The sequence below is a fragment of the Poecilia formosa genome, unplaced genomic scaffold (genome assembly GCF_000485575.1).
Source record: "Poecilia formosa unplaced genomic scaffold, Poecilia_formosa-5.1.2 Scaffold120, whole genome shotgun sequence".
NCBI lineage: Eukaryota > Metazoa > Chordata > Actinopteri > Cyprinodontiformes > Poeciliidae > Poecilia > Poecilia formosa.
The window spans coordinates 1,280,017-1,306,906 of NW_006800059.1; the positions used below are offsets into that span (position 1 = coordinate 1,280,017).

Here is a 26,890-nt window from a genome sequence, read left to right on the forward strand (position 1 = left end):
ATATTTATCATCTGCCTCTTTTATGTGGGATTCGACATAAACCTCTCAATTCATCTCTGCACCTTTTCTGTCAGGGATCTCATTGAAATCACTTTGGTTCATCACTATGTAAAGTATGATTTACTGCTACTTGACTTGTTGACGTTTTAGAAACTTTTTAAAAACTTAAGTAACTTACAGTCTTCAAATCTTTGAGATGATCCTGCGTAGACAGCTCTTTGTTGTCATCTGCAGACATCTCTGCAGAAGTCTCCGGAACGGGCTCATGTTCTGTCTTCGGGCTCTCCTCGTTGATAAAGCCCTCTTTTTCAAGTGAACCTTCTGTTTTTATCCGTGCAGGGTCCGCCATAACTCCTCAGATTCTTCCAACACAGCTGCTCTTTACAGCCTACACTGATACAGAGGAGGCAAAGCACTGATAAAATGAACCTGTAGCTTTTTTTATTATTATTATCTAAGATAAAAACGCTCAAACAGAACTTGGTCTGGGAAACATTTGCTTAAAAGCTAGTCAATGAGCTAACCGTTAGCTGTCGAACAAGGTGTCGTAAGATAGTTGATTCTAACACTTGACTAAAAAAAACGCTGCTTTGATGCAGAAAAACACAATTTGTTAAATCAGGTGTGAAATAACGACCACATTAAAAGTAACAAACTGTAGCAAGATTGTGCAAGTTCTCAGCTACCGCCTGCTAATGCTCTTCCTCTTAGCTTTATTTCAGTGAAATGGTGTTTATTAACTACGGACTGGGTGCATTACCGCCACCACGCGGATTGGAGTGTCACTTTCTTTCTCCGTTAACGAAAGAAATAAAATATTGGGGGTATTTGTGTGTAGAAACACGTTTTATTTTTGGATTTCAAAAACTCCCACCAAAACTTGAAGAAACATCCTGTTCTTCCCCTCTCAGTAGGTATACTTCATACAAAACCAGCATAACATTTTCATGAATCTCTTCATCATGAAAATTACATTTCTCTGTGTTATTAGAATACAATAGAATACAATAGAAATATTATTTATTGTCCCACGGTGGGGAAATTCAGAAGTACCAGGAGCAATTTTCAGGTAAATGGCAGTATGTATTTAAACTGAGATATAAAATGTAAGAAAATAACAAACTGTAAGAGACACATAACAGACTGTACAGTAAGGGCAAACTTACCACAAAAGAAGAAAAAGTGTACCTAGACAGCGCTGGGTAGTATCTAGTTATATTTACTCAGTTACATTAACTTGAGTAACTTTTGAAAAAAAACAAAAAAAAAAACACTTAGGAATAGTTTTACTGCATCTTTTACTTGAGTAATACTTTTATGAAGTACCACTACTCTTACTTGAATAACATTTCTGAATAATCTACATACTTTGATTAGCTTCACAGAACAAAGAACAGATTTTAACTAAAAATGTATGAGACACAGACACACATAACATTTAAGTGTGACTTCTTGTTTGTTTTCAAACTTCATTGTACTAATGCTAATTTGTACAACATTTAATATAATGTGGGTAAATACAAAGTCTCAATGGCTATGATAAGAGCATGGGCATAAATGGGTCATTCTATTATCTCTGAATAGAATAAGTTGTTTTTAATGTTTTTTGCAAGACACGATGAGCACATTGCAGGAATTTGCTTACATAAAATATGACCCAAAACCTGACAGAGAAGTTTGAAAATGGACATTATAATTTATTAATTAGATATTAAATAATCTACCTATGTTCTATACAAGTTTTCTATCTATTTAAGAGTAGCTATCATGCTTATTTACATATGTTTTCATCGTGGGGAAAATTTTATTTCCTTCCATATGATACCAGGAAGCAGCATCTTGCTCACTGTCAGAACATGATTGCTGATACTACTAGTAAATATGCTAACACTATATTGCAGCTTAAATTTATATCCTTATGAACACTGACCGAATAGGAATATAGCAATACATAAACAATTTTCTTCTTATTTCTATGACTACTGTTGTTTTGGTAACTTTATTGTTATTTAAAAAAAAACACTAATTTCAATTGTTATTTAAATTATTTACATTTTGTTTAGTGTGATAAGTCTCCTAACAATAACGACAGGACTGATAAAGCTCATTGTTAGGTTTGGAAATTTGCTCTTGCCACAACGGGTCACACGAAAAGGCAGATCTACAACTTACTGGATGGGAACAATCCCATGCAGTGAGTCGTATGGGACCTAACGTTTCCTGGCGTAGAGTCACAGCGGGCGCCATCTTTCTTTTATCATCCCTATTGTATATAAAGCAGCGAGGGGCGGCGGTGGCTGGTGCGGCATCCGTGAGCGTCTGAAGTGTTTCATTGGAGATGAAGAAAGAAAGGGTAGTTTCGAGGAAGTGACGGACGACGCTCGGAAGACTGGTCAGAGGAAGTTTGCTCGATAATGGTGCCGTGCGGCTGAACGAAACTTTTCCCCCTCTTGAGCGCCAGCGCAGTCGTGGATCGGGACAGAAGGATCCAGCAGGGCGGCCGGGGGGAAGCTTTTGTTTCCTCGCCACATTTGCAGCTCTGAGGAATAACTTGAGGGCTGGGAGAAAGAAAGAGAGGGTCGCAGAGAAATTTCATTCCCTACAACCAACCCCCCTCTCCCTATCCCTCTGTCTTCCCCGTTCTTTTCCCAGCGCCTCCTGTTTTTTCCCTGGGATTAGCGATGGGGAAGGAGCAGGAGCTTCTGGACGCGGCGCGCACGGGGAATCTGGCCGCGGTGGAGAAGCTTTTACCCGGGAAGCGACAATCCGCAGGCGGATCGTCGGGGAGCGCAGGAAGCGGCAACAGCAGCGGGAGCAGCCACGGAGCTTCCTCCCATCCGCTCTCCAGTCTGCTCAGGTAGGCTGTGGGATGACTGAAGGGGAGGCAGCCACCGGCACCGTTCCTGTCAAAACACTGTCTTATCATTCCACTGTTAGCACTTCAGATATGCTTGCTTAGTTAATCGGTTATCTTTTTTTTATTCATCAAAGCAAACCCAACCTGAACCTGTGCTGGAACGAAGCTGTGGCATGCCTCTTTGTTAGAGCTTTGCTTTTGTCCGTCTACTGTTGTATGCACACAGTGCATTGCAAAAGTAAACATTTTGTCGCGTTACAACCTCATACCTCAGTTTGGTTTATTGGCTCGTAATAAGTCATCCAATAGTAGCACATACATATGAAGTGGAAGAAGAATGTTGCATGGTTTTCAAAAATGTTTTCCAAATGAACATTTTGTTTGTATTCAGCCTTTTTTTTTTACTGTTATAAATCAACCAAGTGCTAATTTCTTCAAACATAGACTACCTTTGTTTTCAAGTTAATTACTAGTAACACTGGGAGATCTGTAGCTCAGGTGGGAGAGCATGTCAAAAGGTCAAGTTGTGGGAAGAAAAAGAGCAGCATAAGAATTTCTATTGGGTCCTAATAAGTCCAGTTAGGTCTGCAGGAAGGATAATCAAGGCTGACCTTCACTCTGTTCAGGACCTGTACAGGTTAGGGTCAGGAAAAGGGCAGCTGACATCTCTGCACACCCCACACATTCTGGGCACATTGAAAACCAAAGTCAAATCCCTTGCTTGTGCGCACAGTCTTGGCCAAGAAGCAGATTTTGGGAGGTTTACTTCAGCAGAGACAAGGAAACTAATCAGAGTTGAGGGGAAGATATAGTACAGGGATGTTCTGTAAGAAAACCTGTTAAAGACTTCAAAACAACATGGAAACGTAGAAAAACAAGGCCCATTTACTCTTCATGTCCTTTTTGTTGGTGTATCATCCTGAGATCCCCTCAAATTACTTTGATGTTTATGGTTGTAACGTGACAAAAAGTATTATGAATACTTTATATTGATACAAAAACACAATTACATAGTTTTTCTAATCTCTTAGGCATTGATGTGCAATTAATTGCTTACGCACAGTCTAGACTTGAACCGGGCTAATGAAGGTGGAATACAAATATAGTTATCATATCAGATTTAGTCAACCTTCTGGAAACTTTTATTCTAGAGCTTGTGGGTGTAAGCTCTGAAAACGTTTGGTTTAGCTGTGGGCAGCATGAGAAGTCTCCAGCGAAATATCTACGTGTGATGTGGGTTTTCACATCCAAAAGACTTGCTATGCTTGGTAAGAGAGGTTTACCTTAACTGTTGAGTCATTTATCTTCCATTAGTCCATGTGCTGCCTGTGCACACCCTGCTGTGTGGATTTGGACAGGGGAGGAGAGGATTTAACCTAAAAAAAAAAAATTGCAACCATATTTAATGTATTACTTTGGCACATGTTTGTGTTAAAGAGCAAGAAAAACAACAACAAAGGGACTGGCAGCAGATGTGATGGAGGCAGTTTCAATTTGTCCTGCGGATAAACTCATAAGAATCAACTTGGTGAACAACTGCTTGAAGTCTCCTCATAATTATTTATACCTGCTTTTTGGCATGAATAACTTAAAGAGCATGTAGGAAGATGCTACCTAACATCTAGCAAAAGTCTGTAATATTTTATCTTACAGATCAGCGCAAAGCAGTGCATAATTGTCAAGTGGCAAGAAAATGAATTTTTAGTCTTTTGCCACAGACTCCCAGTTTGATTCTATTCTGGACTTTGTGTGAAGCATTGAAATCCGTCTATGTGTTTTGATCCAAGTCATTTCATTGTAGCTTTGTTTGTATGTTTAGGACTGTTGTCGACCTTCAGCCCAGGAATAAGACTTCTGCAGCGTCTTAACGGGTTTCCGTCCAAGTTTGCTCTGTGTTAGCATCTTTTCTTTTCCCATCAACTCAACAAAGCGGACTGTCGGTTTAGGTGCACGGCCATGTCCTGGGAGCTTTTCATTTTTGTGCCATTTTCTTTCCATTTTTTTTTGTTAATGGCTGGATGAAGAATATTGTTTTATAGCCTAATCTTTAAGCGTTTCTACGGCTTTATCCCTGACTTAATGCCACATGTTCGCTAATGTTCACACAGGTGGACTCTGTTCTCTGATTAGATAGTTTTCAATGGAAATTAGTTGTACTGGAGTTTAGGGCCACAATCAATGATTACTTTAGCAAACAATTATTCTGACGAGTAATCAGTTAATCTGATAACAGATTTGCACATTTTGCACGTTTTATGCAGTATTAAAAGTACATGAAAAGATGCACATAAACAAATAATTACATTTTGAAATAAGAAAATGAATGTTTTATTGCCTAAAATGCTATAGCATGGTGAACACTTGATCATTTGCAGGAAAGTTTGCATCTGCAGTTAAGAAAATACTTTTAACATCAACATATGCAAAGTTCAGCCCTTTCTGCTTAACTTAACATTAATGTAAAGCGGGGCTGATTTTAGCTATTTTTCCTGATTCACTGATTAATAGTTAGATAGCAAAATATACTTAACAGGATTTTGTTATTTTTTTTATTTTACAGAATTTAGACTGGGTGAAACTAAAAGTGTGCCACTGGAGGAGTTTTGGATAGAACAGTTTACAAAGTTTTTTATTTTTAAAATTTTTTTTTTTTTTTATCTTGCATGCAAAATATTTTTGCAGTTTTGGCTTAATTACTGGTCTCTATGTTCTTTTAGCAAATGGTCTTGTTTTGGAGTCTGTAGCCCAGTTGATGATGAATTGATTACTGAATTAGTTGAGAATTATTTTGTTGATCGATTCATCACAATTAATCTGATTAACCGCTTCAGCCCTACTGGAGTTTGTTTGGAGGCCATATTTTCAAATGTTCATTTAAAAAAAACGTTTTGAAAATCTCATACAATTTTCCTGAAATTCACTTATCCACTACTCTCTTAGTAATCACTTATAATTCATATTAAATATACTCAGGTTTGTGGTTACAATGTGACAAAATGTGAAGGAAAACACCTTTGCATGGTGACGTGGCCACGCCTTTCCTGTCTTGAATGTTTGTCACTTAAAACATAAACAGTTGTTTGGGATCTGAATGCCAGGGCAGCTTTTGTCTAAGCCCGAAGTGTTGAAGTGAACTTCCTCGTGCTGCATCAATGTGTTACTCAGCGCAGGCTGCGCAGCATACTTAGGGTAATTGCATTAAACTCTTTTAATCCGAAATCCATTTCAGAAATGTCATGCAGTCAGGGCCGGCTCCATCTTTCACTCTCTGATCTGTGGGCGGACCGGAGAGCCCATTGTGTCATCTACTCTGTCTTGAGCAATCAATGTTTGGCAATGGGAACTATGGGACATAATTGGCCAGGCCATGCAGGAAGTGAATAAACCCCTGGTTGAAAGCTTGTTGCTTGTGGACACATGAGCTTATTGGGCATGTGAGGAGTACTGACCACAGGGGAGCCTGTGGGATCGTAGCTCCCATGCATGACATTTGATTTGGCCTGCACGATGAAAATGTCAATACCCTGGTCTGCAAGTGAATTGCCTGGTAGTCCAGGTTGTGGCTTTGGTGTGTTTGTTGTTTCATTCATCAAAATGTATTTGTGACCTATTCATCATCCTTTGTTAGGGAAGTGTAGGCTGGTAATCTTGTCAGAGCTGATTTAATCTCAGTCCAAGGCTGTTGTTTTTGGTAAATCTCAGATCACGCTCGCTTTAATGCCCTCATGCAAACAAAAAAAAACAAAACAAAAAAAAAATAGATGTACTGTTGAAACTTCTGTTGCTGTGACGCACACCGAAGCTTCCTAATGTGTATAAAGTTGCAAGTCGCATTGTTTTTATGGACTAGTTTCTGGTTCTGAGAACCTGTTTGCAGAGAAGTTTGTCAGCAGCCGTGGCATGTTTACTGGGCAGAGCTATCCTCGAGTTTTGTTGCATGATCCACTTGACTTCAGTGCTGCTCTTCCAGGGTGTGTGTGTGTGTGTGTGTGTTTCCACCAGATTTCTGGCGTTCTTCGCATGGAATGGGCCACATGTTGGGGCTTGCAGTGTTTTTGTAACCAGGCCGTTGTGCAGCTCTGCTCTGCGGAATGCCTGCTTTCCCAGGAGAATGTGTCCCAGGCGTTGCCATGAGGTAGACACTGACCTCCGGCATTTTTCACACCGACTTCTAAGCAGGACTTCATCAATTAGGGAAGCTGGGACGTGTTCTCAAATGTGCGGTATCAATATCCCGTGAACTTATCCACATTCGGTCACATTGCAGCAACACACGTGAATGTACTGTGCTGGTACTGCATGGGAAAGACCTAAACAAAGCAGTGCATAGTTGTGAAGCGGAAAGAAAATGATACGTGGTTTTTAAATGTTGTGTGAAATCCATTTGCAATCAGCCCTCTTGAGTCGTTGCAGAATGGTCTTTAGCTGCAACGGCAGCTGCGAGTCTTTTGGGTCGTGTTTACACCAGAGCTGCACATGTAGAAACTGAGAAGTGTGTCCGCTCTGTGCAAAGTAGCTCAGTCATGTCCCTTCAGCATGACTGAGCTCAAACTCAGTCATGTTGAAGGGAAATTGCCTGTGAATATTTATTTTCAAGTCTTTCTAAAGATTCACAAATGAATTTAGGTTTCAACTGCCTCCAAAGATTGTCCTGTATTTAGCTCCATTCATCGTCCCCACAGCACGATGCTGCAGTGTTAGCGTTTCACCACACGTAGCATCTTTCATGTACAACAAAAAGGTTCAGTTTGGTCTGGACATCCAGGTCTTGGTGCGTTTGCCGTTCTGTTTACAGACATTAAGCCACACGTGGGTGAGCTGTCTTCACTAAGTGGATGCACTGGGTTTTATTCATGTCTGTCCAAAATGATTTTCCTTCCACTTATCTATCAGGCATTTCTTTCTGTTAGTCTCTTACGAAAAGTATCCTAGTAAAGTATACTTGTAACAAAAAAAAAACAATGAAAAATTATTTTGTAAAGCCCCATATCTACTTCATTTTCTGTTACATAATCCTGTATTTTGGATGTTTTTTGTTAAGATTTTCTTTTTCCACTTGCACTCCCTGGCCTGGATTGTCCTAACTCGGACAGCTGCTGCTGTTACACCGGAGGTGAGACAAGTCCCTGGCAGGGAGAGCGGCTGCCCACTGAGGAGAAATTAACAGAGGAATGCATGGAGTCCTGGACGGACACTCCAACAGTTTAGCCAGATGAGAACTTTCTTCTCCGCTTCACAGCCGTGTTCTTTGTCCTACTGACAAGCCACAGGATGGTGCTTTTAATATTCATATCAGGCCCAGAAAACCATTCTGAGACTTTTGTATGCTTTCTAATTTAAGGGAAATGAAAATTGACCTGTCAGCCAGTTGATCAGAACTGGACCACCTATTAAGAGGAGCGTAGCTATTTATTTGGGAGAGGGAATCTTTGAGTGAAAAAGGAAGAGCCTTTTTTTGATTTGCTTTTGCAGCTCTTTTAGAGACTTTGTGAAAGAGCTGTTAAATAATTTCTTCCATCCAGTTTTTTTTTGACATTCTGCTTTTAAAAAAAAGTGACTATATTGAGGAGTGGTTCGCATTTTTAGGGCTTTGGGCACACCTCCAGAGCATCCTATTTCATCCGCAGTTTCCTGCTCACACCAGGAATAGCCGCTCTATCAACTTTGAGAATATTTGCTGGTGTCCTTTTATCGCCAAAAAGAAACTATCCCACAGGATTCTGTTTTTTTGAAGATGTCTGGTTGCATGTGATATTGCAGTGTGGGACTGATGCGTGTCGAGGGGATAGGCTCGCTGAGGAGATGCAGAACATTCCTTCCTCCACTTTTGTGCACACATTCAAGTGTGCTGACTTGCATGTGTTAGGCGTGCACGGATTCCAATTTTCTGGCTGATTGCCGATCTTTAAAAAACCTGACTGATTCCGATCTTGGAAGATACCAATTTATCATTTTATTTTTTTGTGCAAAAAGTCGCTAAATACAGTGGTAATGTCATTAGTTAGCACTTTTGTTAAATGTGCAGATGAGACCTGGTGAGCGGGTGGGTCAATCAGCCCTCTATCATTGTAAAACAAAAGGGAACTGGAAATGATTTTTAGGCCTTTGTCGAGGTAGATAAGATCAGTTTCACATGTAAATACAGAAAACGAGGAAATTGGGCTGATTTATTGGTACCCCTAGTACGTGTGCACCTCTGTGCTTGTAGATATTATGCACACATGCACATCAGAGACACAATCAAGCATGGAGCAGCTAAGAAATAGTAATATATCTCTATACTTGTATGTGTAGATGTTAATTGGTTAATCCTCTTTCCCACCTTTTGTAGATCAAGTAATTTCCACTGCACTCAGGCAAGCAAACACACTGTGTGTTATTTGTTTACTGTATCGCGACAAATTACATTAAAACAACTTAAAACAGAAAGAAAGAAAAAAAGCTCACCACTTATTTCAGTGTGCATCCTTAAAGGTTTTATTTCTGGGGTAAATTTCTCCCTGATTTGGATCCTGCAGTGAAAACAACGCGGGTTAAAGAATAATCCTGGAAAACCTCACTGCTTCCCAGAAAAAAAACCCCCCAAACTTTCCTGCACTGGAACTTTAAGTGTTGACAAGGCAGTTTGTACCACTTGCATTCCAGGAAAAGCTCCATCAGATCATCTCCTGCTGTCCGGGCAGATGCACCCACAGTGGTCACAGCACATCATTTGTTGACCTCTGAACTGAAACAGACATTAGTAGGAGGGAGCAGTGCTGGGAAATGTAACACCACAATGTTAGCATTCCAAGAGCATCTGAGTTTGGGATATTCTCCTCTGAGTGTTGTGTTTGTTTAGTCACAGAAGCCATGCAGAATGGCGCCTAGCAGTGATGGATTCCACAAATGTGTGTGTGTGTGTGTTTTTGTGTGTGTGTGTGTGTGACAAATACAGTGTCCTCTTAATTCAGTCTCAAGCCCTCTTCATGGTGGTGGACTAAAAATAGCCTTCATCCAAGTGGGTCAGAGTTTGGGAGATTAGTTAGTAGTGGAGAGGAAGCTCCTTTGAAGTTTAATGGAAGAGAAGAAAATAATCTTGTGACAGTGCCTCGAAGGGTTGTTGGTTTAAAAAAAAAAAAAAAAGAGTGGTGGGGGGGCTTCGGCAAAAGTTTAATCTTAGCACTTAAACAGTTTTGTCAGTTCTGTAGCTTTCAGCAGAAAGTCCGGTTTTATATTTCTAGCTTTCTATGGTTCCTGTTTTACAGCTGAAAGCTAAGGGAAGTATTGCAGAACATGCCTTGTTCTGACTATTGAGTAGATTTCTCTAGACCTTTACGCATTAGATAACAAGAGCAAAAGGCAACGCAACAGTCCGCAGTGAGAAGTGTCTCGCAGCTCATTTCCGACCTGCGCACGTCAACATGCGTCTTCTGACTGTTTACATCCAGCAGCTTAGATGTTTTCTCACCCATCTGGCGTCTACGTCTTTCCCACCCTCTTGCCCGCCTGCTGAGTGGAGGCCAACCTCTGCTCTACCTTCAGACTTTGAACATGTTACACATGGAGCTGTCCACCCAGAAAGCAAATGTTACATGTTTTTTTTATCATAGCCCCGCTTTTGCTTTGCTGTTGACCAGGTGAGGAAGAAAAAAAAAAAAAAAAGGGAATAACCCTCACTTTAATTTCAACATTAAAGGGCGCATTTAGTCTGTGGAGGATCAGTTTCATTGCCACAAAAATAGCTTTTTAGAATGCTTCTTTAAAGATTGACTTTGCTGATGAATATGATAAACTAGCTGAGCTTTTAACAAAAATAGTCAAGCTATGCAGACCAGAACACAGCAGTTCTGGTTTTAAAACAGAGTTGTCAACATAACTAAAAAAAAAAAAAGCTGCTGAATTGAGCTGAAATGAAAGGTTTGGCAGAAAAGAGGGTTTCTGTCAAAACGAAAATGAGATTTCCTATTGAAGCTGGTCTAAGTTCCTTTGAAGCAGCTAAGATAACTGTAGGATTGCTGAAAGACGTTGTTTTCATATCCTTTCATTGTATTTTAGTGGCTATTTTCTTCTTTTTTTCCCCCTTATAATCCATTTTTATGAGTTTTCTCCAGCTTTTTTCATTCTGGAAATCACGTTGATCCTGTTAAACACTGTTAGACTGCTCTGCTGCGTGCCGTTTCCAAAGCTTATGCAGCTCTTTCACACCTCCTGCTGCAAAACAGATGCCCTGTGAAATACTCATTGTGAAGTTATGAGTTGTGAGGACTCAATCAGGATTTGAACTGAGTTGCTGGTGCTTATTTTTATATTGTTTTGCCCCTTTTTAGCCACAATGGAACAAATGTGGTCAGTAGGAGAGCTTTTGGCTTCCCGCAGCAGGCCGATTGGTTAAAATTCATCACCAAAATCACAGAGGAGATTTCGCCAAATTGACCAGGAGGTGTAAAGTACACTCAGTGCAAGCTGAATCTGTCACTCAAGCATTTTGATGATTCATGTCACCTTGTGGAGATTTCCTACCTTGTTAAAAAGTTGCTTTATAATTTTAAAGCCTAAAAGAAAAACAGAGCTACTACATGATATTCAAATACATTCTAGGAATGACCCCTTGTTAAAACTGTTTTGCTTATTGTTAATCTCTTGGCAGTTTAAAATCAGTTCTACTGGCTAGGACTTAAAATTAAGCCATTATTAAATACACTTACCTAATTAACAGTAATAGAAAGTGAAAACAGAAATGTCATGAAGATTATATTCTCCAAGACTTGACTTGAAACTCCCCACAAACTATGTAGTTTGTGATTTATTGCTGGATTTCAGTAGAAATCCACCCATCAAGCTTTTCTTGGTACACATATTTTTTTTTAAACGGCTATCAAAACACATAAAAAGAGGGGAAAAAAATGTGCTTGAAGTTCAGTGATGTAGGTAGTAACTTTGAAATCAACAGGCGATGAAGAGATTATAAGATTATCTCTATTTATGCATCAAAACACATGCCCCTAACCTTTATCTGATTTTTACTAAACTCACAGCAAAGTATTTACAGTAATGTGTGGGTTTCCCGTATAGCTCATTTTATGAACAGAAAAAAAAAGAAAAAAAGAGCTTTTTCAGGGTTGTGCCTGTTGATTACCAGTCAGAGTGGATCAAGGGAAACTTTTCCAACTCGGACAAATCTAAAGAGTTCAGTTTTCTTTTGTCATTTTTACTATTTCCTTTCAATTAAAACAGAGCAAAGTTAGGAATGCTTAAATTGACCTATTTACCTAATTTACCAAAAACCTTTACAATGTTTTTATCAGTCCTAGTAACAGTAGTAACAGACACATATGCCTGTCGTCTTACTCTTGCTTTATGGTAATAATTAAGAGCTCTCCCAGTTTCTCCCAGAGAGAGAGATGCCTGGTCATTAACCACATGATGAGAATAATCTCATTAGAACCATTTGTTTGGTATATGTTCAGTGCAGGCTGTCATAAATTTAAATATTAAAATACAGTCATGGGTCTTTAGTTTGTGGGAAAAAAAAATATTGCGCTCATCTGATTATTTTTTTTTTTGATGTTAGTCAAATTTCACTTCTTCATTTCTCTGACTTCTGGTCGATTTTCCTGTTTAAACATGTTCATAACTCTCACCTGCGATCCAGATATGTGTTTTGGTCTGCAGCGCGTTGCTCTTTGCTGCAGTGTTTTGTCCTGCGCTCATCAGAAATGGAGACTTCTGGCAGGTGCTTCAGTCTGAGCTGAGATGAAGATGCTCAGGTTGACTGCTTGGCAGCGGGGCATCTGGTTCCAGCAGCTGCCAACACTATGCATAATTAAGCCAATTTCCCCAACGGTGGCTGACATGAGCCAGTCGTCTCTGCTGGGCTCGCTGCCCCGGGGCGGACCGGTTCCTGGCAGTGTGGTCACACTGCTAGACTGACGGATAAAGCTGTTTATGACGTGGGGTCCGCACTCACCTGGGTTCTTCTGTGTTTTAAGGGACTGCTGAATTTATTTAGCCATTCCTTCCCTCCTAGGAGTCCATAAATCAACATTTAGTTGTTTGTTTTAGCTTTTGGCTGATGTGGATTTTTTTTTTTTTTTGCATTATTAATTAGCTGACTGAATTTCCTCTTTATTTTCTGTTTACTTTTTCATCTAAGCAAACTCAATAAATATGCATGACCGACTGGTTATGCATGACCTATATTTTATGTATTGAAGCACAAATGAACGTACTGCATTTTTAAGTTTGGTGTTGCTTAAACATTGAACCCAGCTCACACACGCCAGCATCATTTCTGAATGTTGTTCATTTACAGCCTTTGTAGCTAATGTGTAAACTGAAATAGGCAGAACATGCAGGTGTATCTCAATAAATTGAAATGTCACAGTAATTAAATTCAGATATAGATTCATTATGCACAGATTCAAGTGTTTAATTTGGTTAAGGTTGGTGATTGTGGCCTACAGTAAATGAAAATAAAATTAGTTTTTATATAGCATTTTTATAGTACACTGAACAAAAGATAAAAAAATGAGATTTTTAATGCAGAAATGTTATTGTTATGACCTACACAGTCATAGACAAGTTTGCTGACTTGACAGTTGTCTACTAGACTCTCACTGAATTCCTCCATAAGGAAGTTAAGCCATGAAAACTGTTTTTTTAAGAAGCTGACTCTTCAGATTTCTATTTCCAGGCATATGAGTGGAAAGTTGTCTGGAGGGAAAAAAGCACCAGGGATGGCAAAGCTAATGCAATATTCTATTTTTTTTTTTCTAATTAAAATAAATAAAATTTTATTAAGCCACAATTATCTAAAATTAACTGATAGCACCATCTGTGTAGCAAAGATATGGTATATCTTTTAGGTTTTGAAGAGAATTGTTAAAATAAATATATTTTTCACTCATATTTTATTTTGCTATGTTCACCTGTATTGACTGTATCATGCTGATTTACCTGGACACTTGGAGAGCAGTTGAAATGTTAAATTGACATTAAATAATTGTATTCCAATTAACTGAGGTGCACTTATGGGTTTTTTTGTTTTGTTTTTTTATTCCTCCAGCCACAGTGATCAGGATTTGTAAAAAAAATAAAAACGCAGATTTTAACCCCCATGAATGTCTTGCAAACTCCAGCTTCATCCCACTGATATCCCCACAGGCAAATTAAGGATTAGCTCAGCTTTTCAAACAGGAATTCCTCAGCCAGTTCCCATGAATGTGCCCCCCCGACCCCCTCTCCAACCAAATCAACTCTGTTTTGCCCATTACCTCCGCTGTGGACCTAAGCTCCATCTCTCGGTGAGGTTGGTTTTGAGCCGTAGTAAGAGGATGAAGTGGATTGTGGAGCACCAGTCTGACTCATGCCCTTGAGTGCCATGCTGCCAAAATGCTCGAAGGACGAAACACTTTTGCAGCTTTTAAAGCCGCTGCTGCTGGCAGCTGTCTTAATAGCAAGCAGGAAGACTTTGACTGTAAGGAAATGTAATGAAACGTTCACTTGCTCTGCATGGCAGCAGTTCAGATGGGATTAATGAACAGCCATGGTCCTGAGTAGAAATGTGATATGTTGCCAGCATCATAACGTGCCTCGTGATGCGCTGTGCTGCGCTCCTTTTTGGTCATGAGGCAGATGTGTGTCAATGTTTGTAACATTGAGTAAACTTTCTTTTTAAAAGTCCCTTTTATTTTTTTTTTTTTAGCTTTGATGAGGATGACCAAAAATGCATGATAAATATTTGACCTTGATGATCTTTGCTCATTGCTGAGTGTTTGGTTTTTAGAGCAGTTTTGCAAGCTGTTCGTTGTTACACCTCCCACAATAGAAGAGGAAGCTTATTTTAGCCTAGAAAGCTGATCAAAAGTCTAAACTTGAATCTACCAAATATTTAACAAAATAATAGATGGAAAGAGTTGGGGTTATGCTGGTTATCGGGGTACACCTTTTAAGCTTTTTACCATATTAAAAACTGAAAGCAAATCAGGTTTTCTTTTGTGCTGTCCATCAAACGTTTTATAAAAACGGTGAAACTGAACATCTTTCCTGAACTCCCTGAATTTACCACAAACATATTGCAGAGAATTGTTTAATGGCTTCTTACATCTCTGTCCTTACTCTGACTTCAGTTTTACCACCTCACTGCATCATGTTGTACATAGGCATGTTGAGAACATGTGGGTAAATAAATTTAATGGTAGTTTCCGACCAGTCTGTCATCAGTTCCCATGAAGGAAGAAATCAGCCCACTCAGTTTTGAAAAATGTCTGTCCTCACTGCATCCACTTTGAAATGACACAAGTAGTTTCCCATAAATCTAGCGACTCGGTAAGTTGACTGCATGTTTCCGATCCAGAGTTATGTGGTTTAACTTAAACTAACCAGACTGTAGGATTTTTTTATATATTCTGCAGAACAGTTCAAATAATAATACAGTGCTTTTTGCTCAAAGCTCTTGTACAAGTGTCATAAATGTGCCGAAGCACTACTTCCTTTAATCTTTCAAACCTAAGCACATAACTTATGTTTGAACTTAAAAAAAATATATATATATAAAAAGTCATCTTACATCATATTTTGTAAGATATGCGTGTTATATGCAGGTTTTGTAAATTCAGGAATTGGTTTAGTTAAGCTTTGGACGAAGAGTAAACCTGAAGACGTGTGTGTTTCAAAGTGAAATGATTTAAAATATTAGTGATCATAATGACACACCTCACTCAGTGTTTATGTAGCAAATAACTTTCTGTTATTCCTCCCACCCCATGTCTGACGTGTGGCATATTCTCCCTTTATGGATGCTTCTTAGTTCCCGCTCATGGTCATTTTCATTTGTGGGGGATTTTACTCCTAGTAGTTACATAACTCTTCTATGTAGGACAGCTACTGGAGGTCTGTTTGTCTCCTGTTTTCCCTTCTGGTGAGATCCATACCCACATTTAAGGCAGAACTGCTGTCCTCCCTGCAACAACTTTGTCAGCCAGAAATCCAGATGTTATGAAGACTGTATGCATCAGCGCCTTGAGTACTCCCATAGAAACCTCTGTTGCACATTTAACAGAGGTTTCTCGGTCTCCTGCTCTTCCTATCATCACATTTTCCCAGTGGAGTGTTTCCTCTGAGCAGTGCTTTTGATGTCCCGTGACTTTCTGAGATGTTACCCAGAAGGCCTGCTCTAACAAATAAACAGCTTATGTTTTGGATGGCGGAGCTGAGCTTCCCCCGTGTGTCTGCGCTCTTCTCAGACCCATTGTTCTGCAGGCTACAGAGCCCTACACAAGACACTTATTTAATGAGACGGCTCTGACTGTGTAATTGCAGGCTGCTTCGCCGAGCTATTGTGGGAGATGTATTTTAAAGGGGCAAAACGGCCATTAGTGCGACAGAAAAGAGCTATGCGTTTGTGTGTGCGCGTGTGTGTGTGTGTGTGTGTGTGTGTGTGTGTGTGTGTGTGTGTCTTTGGGGAGTAAAATCACACGGAGATGTGAGGACACCAAGAAAACTTTTGTCGCTTCATTTACTCACTGATTATTTTAGGGATTAAGTCACATTTTGTGTGCAAAAACTATCAAGCTGACTTTGAAGGGGTTTTTCTGCCCTGAAAGGACTTGGGAAATGTTTTAATATTCAATGGCTGGTAAGGATTTAGATCTAATTCAGTTTGTGTTGGACTGTTCAAATACCACATCACTCGGATAGTTTCTGTTACATATATGAATGAAATGGTATAAATAAATAAAAAAATATTCACATATGTTTGATTCTCTGTGAAGCCCATCTCTGTTTGCTCCATTTCCTTTTCTGACTCCGCTCAGATATTTGGTTCACTCATGCTGGGATTTCTAAGTCACATGATTTATTTAGGATTTGTTGAAGTCTTTCAGGGAGCTCAACATCCCGTCTTGGCACTATGTCTCGCCAGACATCCTTTGGCTTCTTAAATTACACTCTCTGTCCTCCTCTGCTGCTTCCCTCCCGTCTTTCTTGCATCATAGTTCTTTCTTTCCTCACCGCAGTGCTCTTTGCAAATTAAAGAAAAAAAAAAAAAGAGCCCAAACCAATCAAAACTGACAGCTGAGTTCAGTGCAAATGAATGAGAGTGCAGGGCTAATACTAGGCTACCTCACACTTCACCCCATGAATAGCTTTAAGGTCTTTCAATGCTTTTTTATTTATTTATTTATTTTTTTTTCCACTGCCTTTGCATATCCCCAGCTTGTTTTTCTCCAGGTCATCTTAGCGCTTGCTCAGGAGGTGTTTAGTTTTTCTATCTCTTCCTGATATTCCTGTTTTCTGGTGCTGGCAGCCCTGCTCTGTTTCATTCTTTGTCACTTTAAAAAAATGTGCTTGAAGGTGGTTTCCCAGCGTCATCCTTATGAAGTCTTAAATTCATGTATCTAAAATTAAGGCCTTAAGACGTCTTAAAATTATTAAACATAATTTAAGGCAAATGGTTGATTTATGTTTGAGTTCTGTTTTCATTTTGACTCAAGACGGTTAAGGCCACTGGTGACTGTACACCCTTGCTAAATAGCAAAAGTGTATTAGCAGCTGCATTAGCACGAACCGTTGTTTCAGATTCCTCCTGGGAAAACGGATGGAGGAGAAAAGCTAGCTAGCTAATCTGCTTTTTGGTATCTAACATGGTTTAAGTGCAAATTTATCACCAGTTGTTTTTACAACATCCGTCTTCACCTTTGGATCACTTTTGTTGCAAACCCATATAATGCTACATTCATTTTGTGTAAAAAAAGACAAGTTTTCGCACTGCAGGAGTCAAGACTGTTTCTTTTGCTCATTTCAGGTCTTAAATTTCATTCAAAAGTCTTAATTTTTAGTTGTTGAAACCCTGCAGTTGTATGCAAGCAAGGATGAGTGGTGGTGATGTAATTTAGTTGCGTGGTGATGGTGAGAATGAGATGGCGGTCGTCCTGTCAAATGAGTGGGAGCTGTTTGTTGCCGTGTTGCATTTGTGCATATATTTTCACCTGATGTGTCAAAAACAGAAGTCTAACAATCATTTCTGTTTTTCACAGCATCTGGAGAGGCCCCAATGTGAACTGTGTGGACAGCACTGGATACACACCTCTGCACCATGCCGCCCTCAATGGACACAGGTACATCAGAGATGAATAAGAGGATTTGCACAGCAAGTTTGTATTTTGGTCCAAATGTATTAAAATCACAAAAAAAAAATCATGCACAAAGATGTTCAAGTTGTGTATTTAAGTTTAATCTATATTAGTGTGACCTACATTCCTATATTTAAGTATATTTGAGCCTTTATTTGAATAAAATATTCCAACACAAATACCTCCTTAAGAAGCTGTTACTCCCACATATGTTGCAGATTCCTCTAATGTAAACACGTACATCCTCCTATGTGTAGCTTTTATATTCTCCATCAGAATTCAAACTTGTAAATTTGGGAAACCACAAACTAAACACTTAGAGACCCTTTGAGAAACTGACTAACCTAAGTGCAGTTTTGTGTGATGGGCCAGGAAGGGGCCACATCAGGTCAGTGTCAGAGGAAAATGTGTCAGAGGAAAATGAAGTGAAAAATATGCTACTTCAAGGCAATTGCATTTTCTTTGTAGGCATTCTGCCCTTTCACTAAGATCACTACTTGAAGAAAGAGCAAGATTCAAGCTGATAACAGGAAGGCTTAATGTGTTACAGACAAGTTGCTTTGTTTTAGCCTTTTCAGTTTTCAAATTCTCTGTTGTGAAACACGTTGGATTGGAAAGTGTTGGCAACCTTTTGAAAATCCTTGGATGCCGATATTGGCTAGGAATGTCTAAAAGTGCCGCCAGAAAATGTAGTTGTTTTTGTCTAAACCTCTGAGAATGATTATGATAAAAAAACAGCAGATAATCACACCAAAATTTTCATAGCACATCATAGTGACATTGGAGACCCATTTTCATAGTTTTATTTAATCAGTTTATATTGCAACAGTGTTGATGTACAAAGATAACAGAACTAAACACCTCCAGGGTGTAGGGGAACTCCATGCTTTCGGTTAAGTGTTTGTACTCTCAGGTCTGGATTTGCAGACAGTAGTCCCACAAGGATTAAGATATTGATTGTTTCTGCTCATTCATTAGTGCCTTCCATAAAGGTTCTGACCCGTCCTGTGCCTTCATTCCTCCGCAGCGCTGTGGTGGAGGCGCTGCTACGGAACGAGGCCTTGACCAACATCGCCGACAGCAAGGGCTGCTACCCGCTCCATCTTGCTGCGTGGAAGGGAGACGAGCGCATCGTAAAACTTCTCATCCACCAAGGACGTTCAAATCCCCAAATCAACGAGCAGGTCTGCCACTTCTGTGCGCTTGTTCTTTTAAGTTATGGCCACATTTGCGGTTTCTGTTTTTTTTTTTGACTACAGATATTTTCGACTTGTCTGGTTGGAAGTAGAAATGAAATTCTCTCGGTGTTCAACAAAGCTTCTCTTTACTTTGAATTTTCATCCTTTCAGGGTATTCTGAGGACAGTTTGAAATGAGTCAGCTTCTGAGCAGTTTGTTTTTGAAAAAAATGAAACTGCAGTGGTACCAGAATGGCAGATGTAAAGTTTCATTAAGCGATCACAGAAAGCTGTGAAAAAGAGCCTCGTTCAGACTTGGGCAGTTGAGCATAGCGTGGCCTGAAACCAAACAACATTAATGTTAAAAAAGAATGTGACCACAGTGCATTAACCTCAGTGCATTATGATACTGACTTCTCCTTTAATAATGTGATACTTGAAGTGCTTCAGTGCTGTGCCAAGAGTGAGAAGTGCTCATTTCCTCTAACCGTTTTAACTGTTTTAACACTTGTCTTTGATATTTTTTTGGTTGCTTTATGCACAGAGATCATCCTCTTGGGCTGTCCTGTTTTGAAACATAAGAAAAAAAAAATGGCACATCATGAACATTTAAAAAATAAATAAATAAATAAATAAATTTGTCATTTTAATCAAATTTGATTCACTATGACTGCGGCCTGATGAGAAACTCTCATGGTCTCATTTTGTGCCATTTCTTCCTGCCTGTTCATGACATCCGATTATTCATTAACTTAACCCAATTTTTTGTTCTCCTTTTTGTTTAGTTTGACTCATCTATGTGATGATTCCTCATTCATTCATTGCTTGTCTGAACCGAAACCATCGACCTATCTTCTCTTCCTCCCTTGCAGAGCTCTGTAGACCATAAAGAGTTCAAACGCTGTGGGCCCTTTGACCCCTATATTAATGCCAAGGTGTGTACACAGTGCTGTCGAAAACAACATTTCCTCCTGAAGATTTTCCTTGCTTTACTGCTGTGCTGACCTGCTGTGCTTGTTGCTGCTGCTCTGTGGGGTCAGGGGTCCTCTGCTGCTCAGCTATCAGGTGCTTTTATGCTCAAGTACATGTTGATTTCTGCTGTATCTGGCTTTTCACCCCATGTCTTAACTCGAGCTGCATTTTGTTGGAATGTTATGTTCAAAGTTGGCATGTTTTCTTTTACATTATGTTACAAATTGTTTCGCAATTGCATTCAAAATATTGCTTCATATTTAAAAAAGAGAACTGAATGTTGTTAGAGATGTAGGTCGGGCTAATAGACCAAAATGAACAAGCCGATATGTATTTATTACTGGTCAGTTGGTTGCTGGTTCAATGTCCATTTTATAGAGAGTTTGTCTGATAGACGAACAATGTTTGTAAAGTATAAGAAAAATGTTAAAATAGGTTTTCAATATTTGTGGTGTTACGTTAGGACCAACTTTCTTAACAGACCAGCAAGTTTAAGTGTCTCTGTTTTCAATTCTATTTTCATTTTAGATTTTTGGGAGTTGATCAGTGCTTATCCCTCAAAAATGTAAGAAACCCCACCTCCATATGTACTTTTTTCCCATACACAAACAGGTGGAAGAACAAAGTTCAGTCAAAAATAAATAAAATATATGTAACACCCCATCTTCACTGCAAAGCATCTCCATATGCAAACGGGTGGAAGACCAAAGTTCAGTCAAAAAAAGATAAAAATAAAGTATACATAACACACCATCTTCACTGCAGTGCATGTTGGTTGCAGTATCATGCTGTGGGCAGGCTTGGTCAGAGCAGATAGCCAGATGAATGGCAATCCTGTAAGAAAACCTGTCAGATCTACAGAAGGTGGTTTTACAATGTTTTCAGTCAGGCGGACTGAAGAAGGCATCATTCGCTTTTCAGGTTATTTGTAAAAGACAAAAAAGGAAACTATATTTTTTTTCTTGTACTTAAAAACAACATGCAATATGTTTCTGTTGGTTTATCACATAAAATGAGTCTTTGGAAGACGAAACAATTATAAAAGTTTCAAGGGTATGAAAACTCTTCCAGGGCATTATATCTGTGATATTTTTCAGACAGATGGCAATAAGTTTTATTACCTTCTGTTTTACTATAAGTGCTTACAACAAAATAGCAGAGGAGGGTATTGCTTTTGCACAGCCGTCTCTGATCATTGCTGATTTTCCTTCTGTGCTTGACCCTAAAACTGTTGCAAACCTGATTTAAAACCTAGAGATCCTGATTCAGCTCTTATTGTCAGTAAACATCCTGTTGTTTTGGGGGAAATAAAAAGTCAATCTGTTTACAACAAAAACAATCATTAGGATGTATTCTGTTAAATATGACACTTTGTACGAGATCCTCACAATATGCGACTCTTTGGTAAAATTACCATGGTTTCACTGTAGCTCTGTATTTACACAAAGCTTTAAAACTGAAACGAGTAACATGATCTAACTGCTTTTCATTCAAAAGAAATGAAAAGCAGCCATTGTTGCTGCTACTCCGAAAATGATAAATGGGTCATTACAGTAAAATGTTCTCAGTAGCGATAATGTTTTATTACATTTTCATTCATATACCTTAGAAAACTGTAGAATAAACACACGTTAAATGTGGCAGTTGTGACTTTCATGTGCTTATTGTACAAAATATTACACCTTATTGCTATTTTGCTCCTTAAGAATGGGAGTTTAACAAGTTGGTATGAACTGTCTGACTTGTCAGGCCATCTGCTCCAGTAGAACCTGCAACTAGCTGCTTTATAGATGTAGTTTGCCAGATATAGTGTGAACGCAGCCTTACCTCAATATGAATACTGGTTGGAGCTCCTTTAGTTGACACATTATTCTTAAATTTTTCATAATCAGAAATTTTACAAACAGCTCAAATTGTCCTTTTTTTAAAAGTCGGATTGATACTAATCAACTAAGCAGATTGATAATGTTTCGTAACATTATGAATGTGACAGCCACATTTTTGAATAATTTAATTTACTTATTTGACTTTAATAATGTAACTGACTTATTTTCGCTATGAAACCAATCATTATGATCAGTTTCTATTTTGTCTTTTTATTTATGCATTACAAATGACATGTCAACAAAGAAAGGTCCTTTAAAATATGATATGAGCAAGACATCCCATTTCTAGTACGACAAAAATGTATTTATTTTTTAAGCCCCAAGTGCAAAATATTTTGTGATTAAACTGGAAATAAACTCAAGTCTTGAGAGTACCTCTTAATGAAAATGTTTCATGTTTCTGTTGTACCCTCTATTTATAATCTAATAAGAAAGGAAGGAACTTACTAATGAATTTTACCTACTGTCTATTTGTTGTATTTATGACTTTGGTCTAAATTTGATTATTTTATATATCAAATCAATCTACACAGCCAAAGAGGAAAAAGTGAAACCAATTTGGTCAACTAGATAAAAAAGTCTGGACTTTTAACACCTGCAGGCTCAGCCTTCAACAATCATTTCCATAAACACTTACAGACAACATATCTAACTAAACTCGCCGTATTTAGCATCTTCACAACGATCATCATGGTTTTGTCTTTTTTGTCAGCTCATCAGCAGCTGCTGCCTCTTATCTGCAGCGTGCGTCCAAACCTCCAGTTTGTCGTTGCCTATTGTCAAATGCTGCAGTACGTTAGACCAAGCTGAAAAACGTTGGTCGTTTATGTAAAGCAGACTCTTTATCTAGCATGTTTGTGTTAGTACTGTTGTTTTTGACCAAACCAACGCATGACTGGCGCTGAACAAACCCGGCATACACAGCGTGGTTCCATGCGTAGACAAACACACACATGCATGCACACGCATACACACGTATACATGCACACTCTTGGTGGCTTGAGGGAAAACGGGTGTAGCTGTTGTTTATAAGTTTGGGAAAATAAATGATTAGAAATCCTTTGTTGATTGACTAAAATATTAATATTCGATGGCTTCCTATAGTTTGTGTCACCATTTTCTTATTACTTATTAGCATATGTTTGCCTTCTTTTATTTACATTTTTTTGTGTGAAATAAGCACACTAAAAGGACGTGTAATTTCCTTCTAATTTTTCAAGTGGTTTTGAGAAAAAGTTGTCTTTCCGAACGTGCTTAGCCCTGATCAGCGGTTCTTTTGACGACAACTAAGTTTACTGAAAACATTAATAATGAAAAAAAAAAAAGAAAAATCCACTAGGACTCCAAAGCTTATGCACTTGATTGAGGCATTTTTGTTTTTACCTCTGTTTCAAAAATTGCCTGTTTGGAAGGGTGGAATTAATTTCTGTGACTTTCAACTTTTTTTTTTTTTTTTTTTTTGTCCTGTTATTTTTCAAAACTGGCTTACTGCAGCACTTTTATTTCAGTTTTTTTTTCCTTGACCTTAAGTTCTCATAAAGCCATCTTGCTTTTCTGGTCATACAAACTATAGTAGTAGACATAGATATATTCAGTTTCACACTGCTGTGCTTTATGCATGCCTAATCATCCAGAGTCCGGCTATTTGAAAAATGTTTCTCTGTTAAAAGTTTTAATGAGTAACAGAGGAAATGGCTGAAATGTTAGATTAGCTTGTCAGAGAGTTAAGGAGCTGTTCATTGTTTGCGTTGGAGGGAATAGGAATAGAACTGCCAACTTTTACATGCAGACTAGATGAAGATTGAAAAAGGTGAAAATTATTGGCAGTTTGATGCATATGCCAGACAGACAGTGGAGTTGAAATTTAGATTCTTCCCACTCCATGGTGCAGCGTACAGTAGCATCTGAAAGAAAACATCATCACAAGAAATGAGCGATAAAAACCTGCTTCTAATATGTTCATTTTCAAAAATATTGCCATCACTGGAGGAATTTTCTACCATTGACCACGTGCGATTCTATTGTGGTCAACAAATCTTCTTTTCGTGGTCTGAATGTCTCCAAACCTTGGAGTCTGCAACCTTGGCAATCCTAAACAAATGATAAATATCTGTCTTATAAAACCTGCTTGTTTTGTGATTTAAAAAAAAAAATCAGTTTTGCTTGTGTTTTAGTTTGTAGAGAAAAGAAAAACACCAGCCTTTTCATAAGGAAAATTAATACATTTTGTCAAATAGAAATTTTTATGTTTGTTGAAAATTAAGGGGGGGAAAGCACAAAGTTTGTAACATGGTTTCAAAGAGAGATGATGAATCAAATGAATCTTTGTCCATTTAAATTTGACAGGCTTTCTGTCACACAAAAAAGAAAACCCTTTGCATTAGAGATTCACTAAATTGACCAGAGATGAGCTCTTAATGACACTTGGTAGGTCAAATACTGAAAAATCAGACTTATTTTGTTCTCCCTGCAGACATTAGATGTATCAAAATGTAGAAATGCCACAATTTTCTCTCAACCAGCTAACTACCTTTGATTTACAAAAAAAAAAAAAAAATCTGATACATTTTTGAGAGGCAATAAAGATGGAATTGAGGATAATTCCTTAATTTTCAGTTGAGTTTAACTTGAGTGTTTATGTGGATGGCCTAAACACCAACATCTGAGACTCGTCTTCTAACCTTTTATTAAGATGGACTCTCTCACAGACTCAAATTTCTTATTATTCCTCAATGCTCCTCACTTCAGCTGGGGTTCATTTTTAGACACTTTTCCATGTTAAGTCATTAATGCCTTGCCATTTTTGAACATGTAGGCATGTGAATGGGTTGTTTTGTTGGGACAGAGTTCTGGTTCTTAATATAATAATCTCAGATTACATGTTGATGCTGAGGGAAGCCCCCGGTAAATTGCTTGTGCCTGACACTGTCGCCCTCACAGTCAGGACAGCTAACGGGGTGTGTGTGTGTGTGTGTGTGTGTGTGTGTGCGTGTTTGGCCCATGTTTTCTTTTCCTGCAGGTAGAGCTAGAGACTCGGTCAGGCATGTAGAGAAAGCTATTTTTATACGTTGTTACATCCACACACACCCCCCAACTAATCTTCTTAGCTTTTGACTGGGAATGCTGGCTCAATTTAATGCTGCTGCTCTGTTTGACAGGGTGGGAACACTCCTGCTTGTTTTATTTTTCCACACTTAGTCAAACTATTGGATTCACCAGTGATTGAAACTAAAATTCTGTTTTAGTTTTTAATGTCATGAGGGTGGTTAGGGTATTATAGGTTGAATTATGAATAAATTCTCTGGCCTGTTGTGGTTGATGGCATCATGTGACCGAGGGGCTGGAGCATCACACTGTAGGATCAGAGCAACATCTCATGTGGAGGAAGAGGATGGGAGATTTCCAGTGTAGCAGTCTCTTTACATCAGCATCAAAGAGGAATTGCCATGCATTTCCTGTCTGTGTAAGTGTATGAGGTGTCTGCGTATGCGCGTGTGTGTATGTATGGAGGGTATGTGCCTCCTTTCCCCTCCCACCACTCAGTGTGTTGAGCTGCGTCTGCTGAGGAGAAGGAGAGATAGGATGTTGTCATAGTAACCGTGGTACGGTATATTGGTCCTAAAGTGGTGGCGAGTGACCTGGTGGCATTATGGTGTGATTCTGCTGGCTGAAAGTGAAGACAGGTACGTGAAGGGTCACTGGTCCTCGAGAAATCTGCTTGCAATGGGTCAATTTAGCTGTTGCTCTGGTCCAGGAACCTGTTAGACTGAAGTTTATTCATTACTCTGAGCTGCTGTTTTCTGTTTATTGTTCATTTTGTGGGTTGGGCGCTCTGTTAAAGGTTCAAAATGTCTCGGGGGGGGGGTAACACTAACCTGGATCTAATATGGGCAAACTTTGGAGTTAAAATTGATTCCTTAGCTATGTTTAAGCCTCAACTTAAAGAAACCGTATCTTGATTATTATTTTACATTTTATGTTTTTTGTTTTCGTCCCTAAACTACTTACATCTGGAAAAAATAAAATTTATTTACAGTTGAAAAAAGTTTGAAAATTTTGTAACATTTTTTGATATAGCTCTGTATTTCTTTTTCTTCCAGTACGACTATATTTTAAAAGAAAAACTGCAGGGTTGTGTAGATTTCAAGATTTAAACTTCAACTGTGCAATGTTGACCTCCTGACTTACTTGTTCCTCACAAAAGCACAATTTTCTATTGTATTGCTTTTACTTATTCAGTTAGTTGGTCAGGGAAACAAATGATTTTTCACCTAAGTCAGAGTGAAAACCCCAAAAACTTTTCACTCTGAGATCCTCTCCATTCACTACAAACATCAAAACATCTGCTCAAAAGTAGAAGACTGGAAGACATATTTGAGATATACGGACACTTAAAAATTGTAACTGAGCCATTATGCCGCATGGTAATAATAACACATATGGTAGTACATTTAAATGTGTTGAGGAGGGCTTAATAGTTAATAAAGGGATACCACTCAAACACTGAGGAAATGTATACGATTAAATAAAACCACCAAGAATCTCCTGTTGCATGAAAACGTTACATTGTTTTTTAAATGATAATTAATAATAATTAAGGCAACAAAGAATGTAATCTGTAAAAAAAAAAAACAACTTAAAAATGTAGGTTATACTTTTATTTTATCTTCTTTGTCTTATAAAAAAATATATAATTTTCTATATTTTCAATGTACTGTTCGCATTGGCCGAACTCCTATCTGCTATGTAGGTCATGCATTTAACACAGTTTAAGTTGGTGATTTCCATCTCGTGAGCGGTTCACGTGACCAGTAGTCTAGCCTTCGGAGTGAAAGTAGGGGTGAAACATCTCTGACCACGTCAGAAATGCTCTCACGATGTTTGC

General features: G+C 38.6%; 2 protein-coding genes across 5 annotated transcripts in view; one reads left to right on the forward strand and one right to left on the reverse strand.

Annotated features, from left to right (window-relative positions):
* The window catches only part of taf11 (TAF11 RNA polymerase II, TATA box binding protein (TBP)-associated factor), a 3,876-nt gene extending 3,144 nt beyond the window's left edge, over nucleotides 1-732 (reverse strand). The window contains exons 1-2 of one of the 3 annotated variants that reach the window (XM_007560808.2): nucleotides 525-732; nucleotides 179-393 (exon numbers count right to left, since the gene is read on the reverse strand). In XM_007560808.2, the coding sequence (XP_007560870.1) occupies nucleotides 179-349 (171 nt within the window). In that variant the 5' untranslated portion in view covers nucleotides 350-393; nucleotides 525-732. Of the gene's footprint in view, nucleotides 1-178 lie in introns of all 3 variants that reach the window. The other 2 variants (XM_007560809.2, XM_007560807.2) reach the window with 2 other exon arrangements.
* A 1,295-nt stretch (nucleotides 733-2,027) lies between these two features.
* The window catches only part of anks1aa (ankyrin repeat and sterile alpha motif domain containing 1Aa), a 66,193-nt gene continuing 41,330 nt past the window's right edge, over nucleotides 2,028-26,890 (forward strand). For both annotated transcript variants that reach the window (XM_016675708.1, XM_007560810.2), the window contains exons 1-4: nucleotides 2,028-2,857; nucleotides 17,875-17,955; nucleotides 18,998-19,154; nucleotides 20,020-20,082. In XM_016675708.1, the coding sequence (XP_016531194.1) occupies nucleotides 2,682-2,857; nucleotides 17,875-17,955; nucleotides 18,998-19,154; nucleotides 20,020-20,082 (477 nt within the window). In that variant the 5' untranslated portion in view covers nucleotides 2,028-2,681. The remainder of the gene's footprint in view (nucleotides 2,858-17,874; nucleotides 17,956-18,997; nucleotides 19,155-20,019; nucleotides 20,083-26,890) is intronic.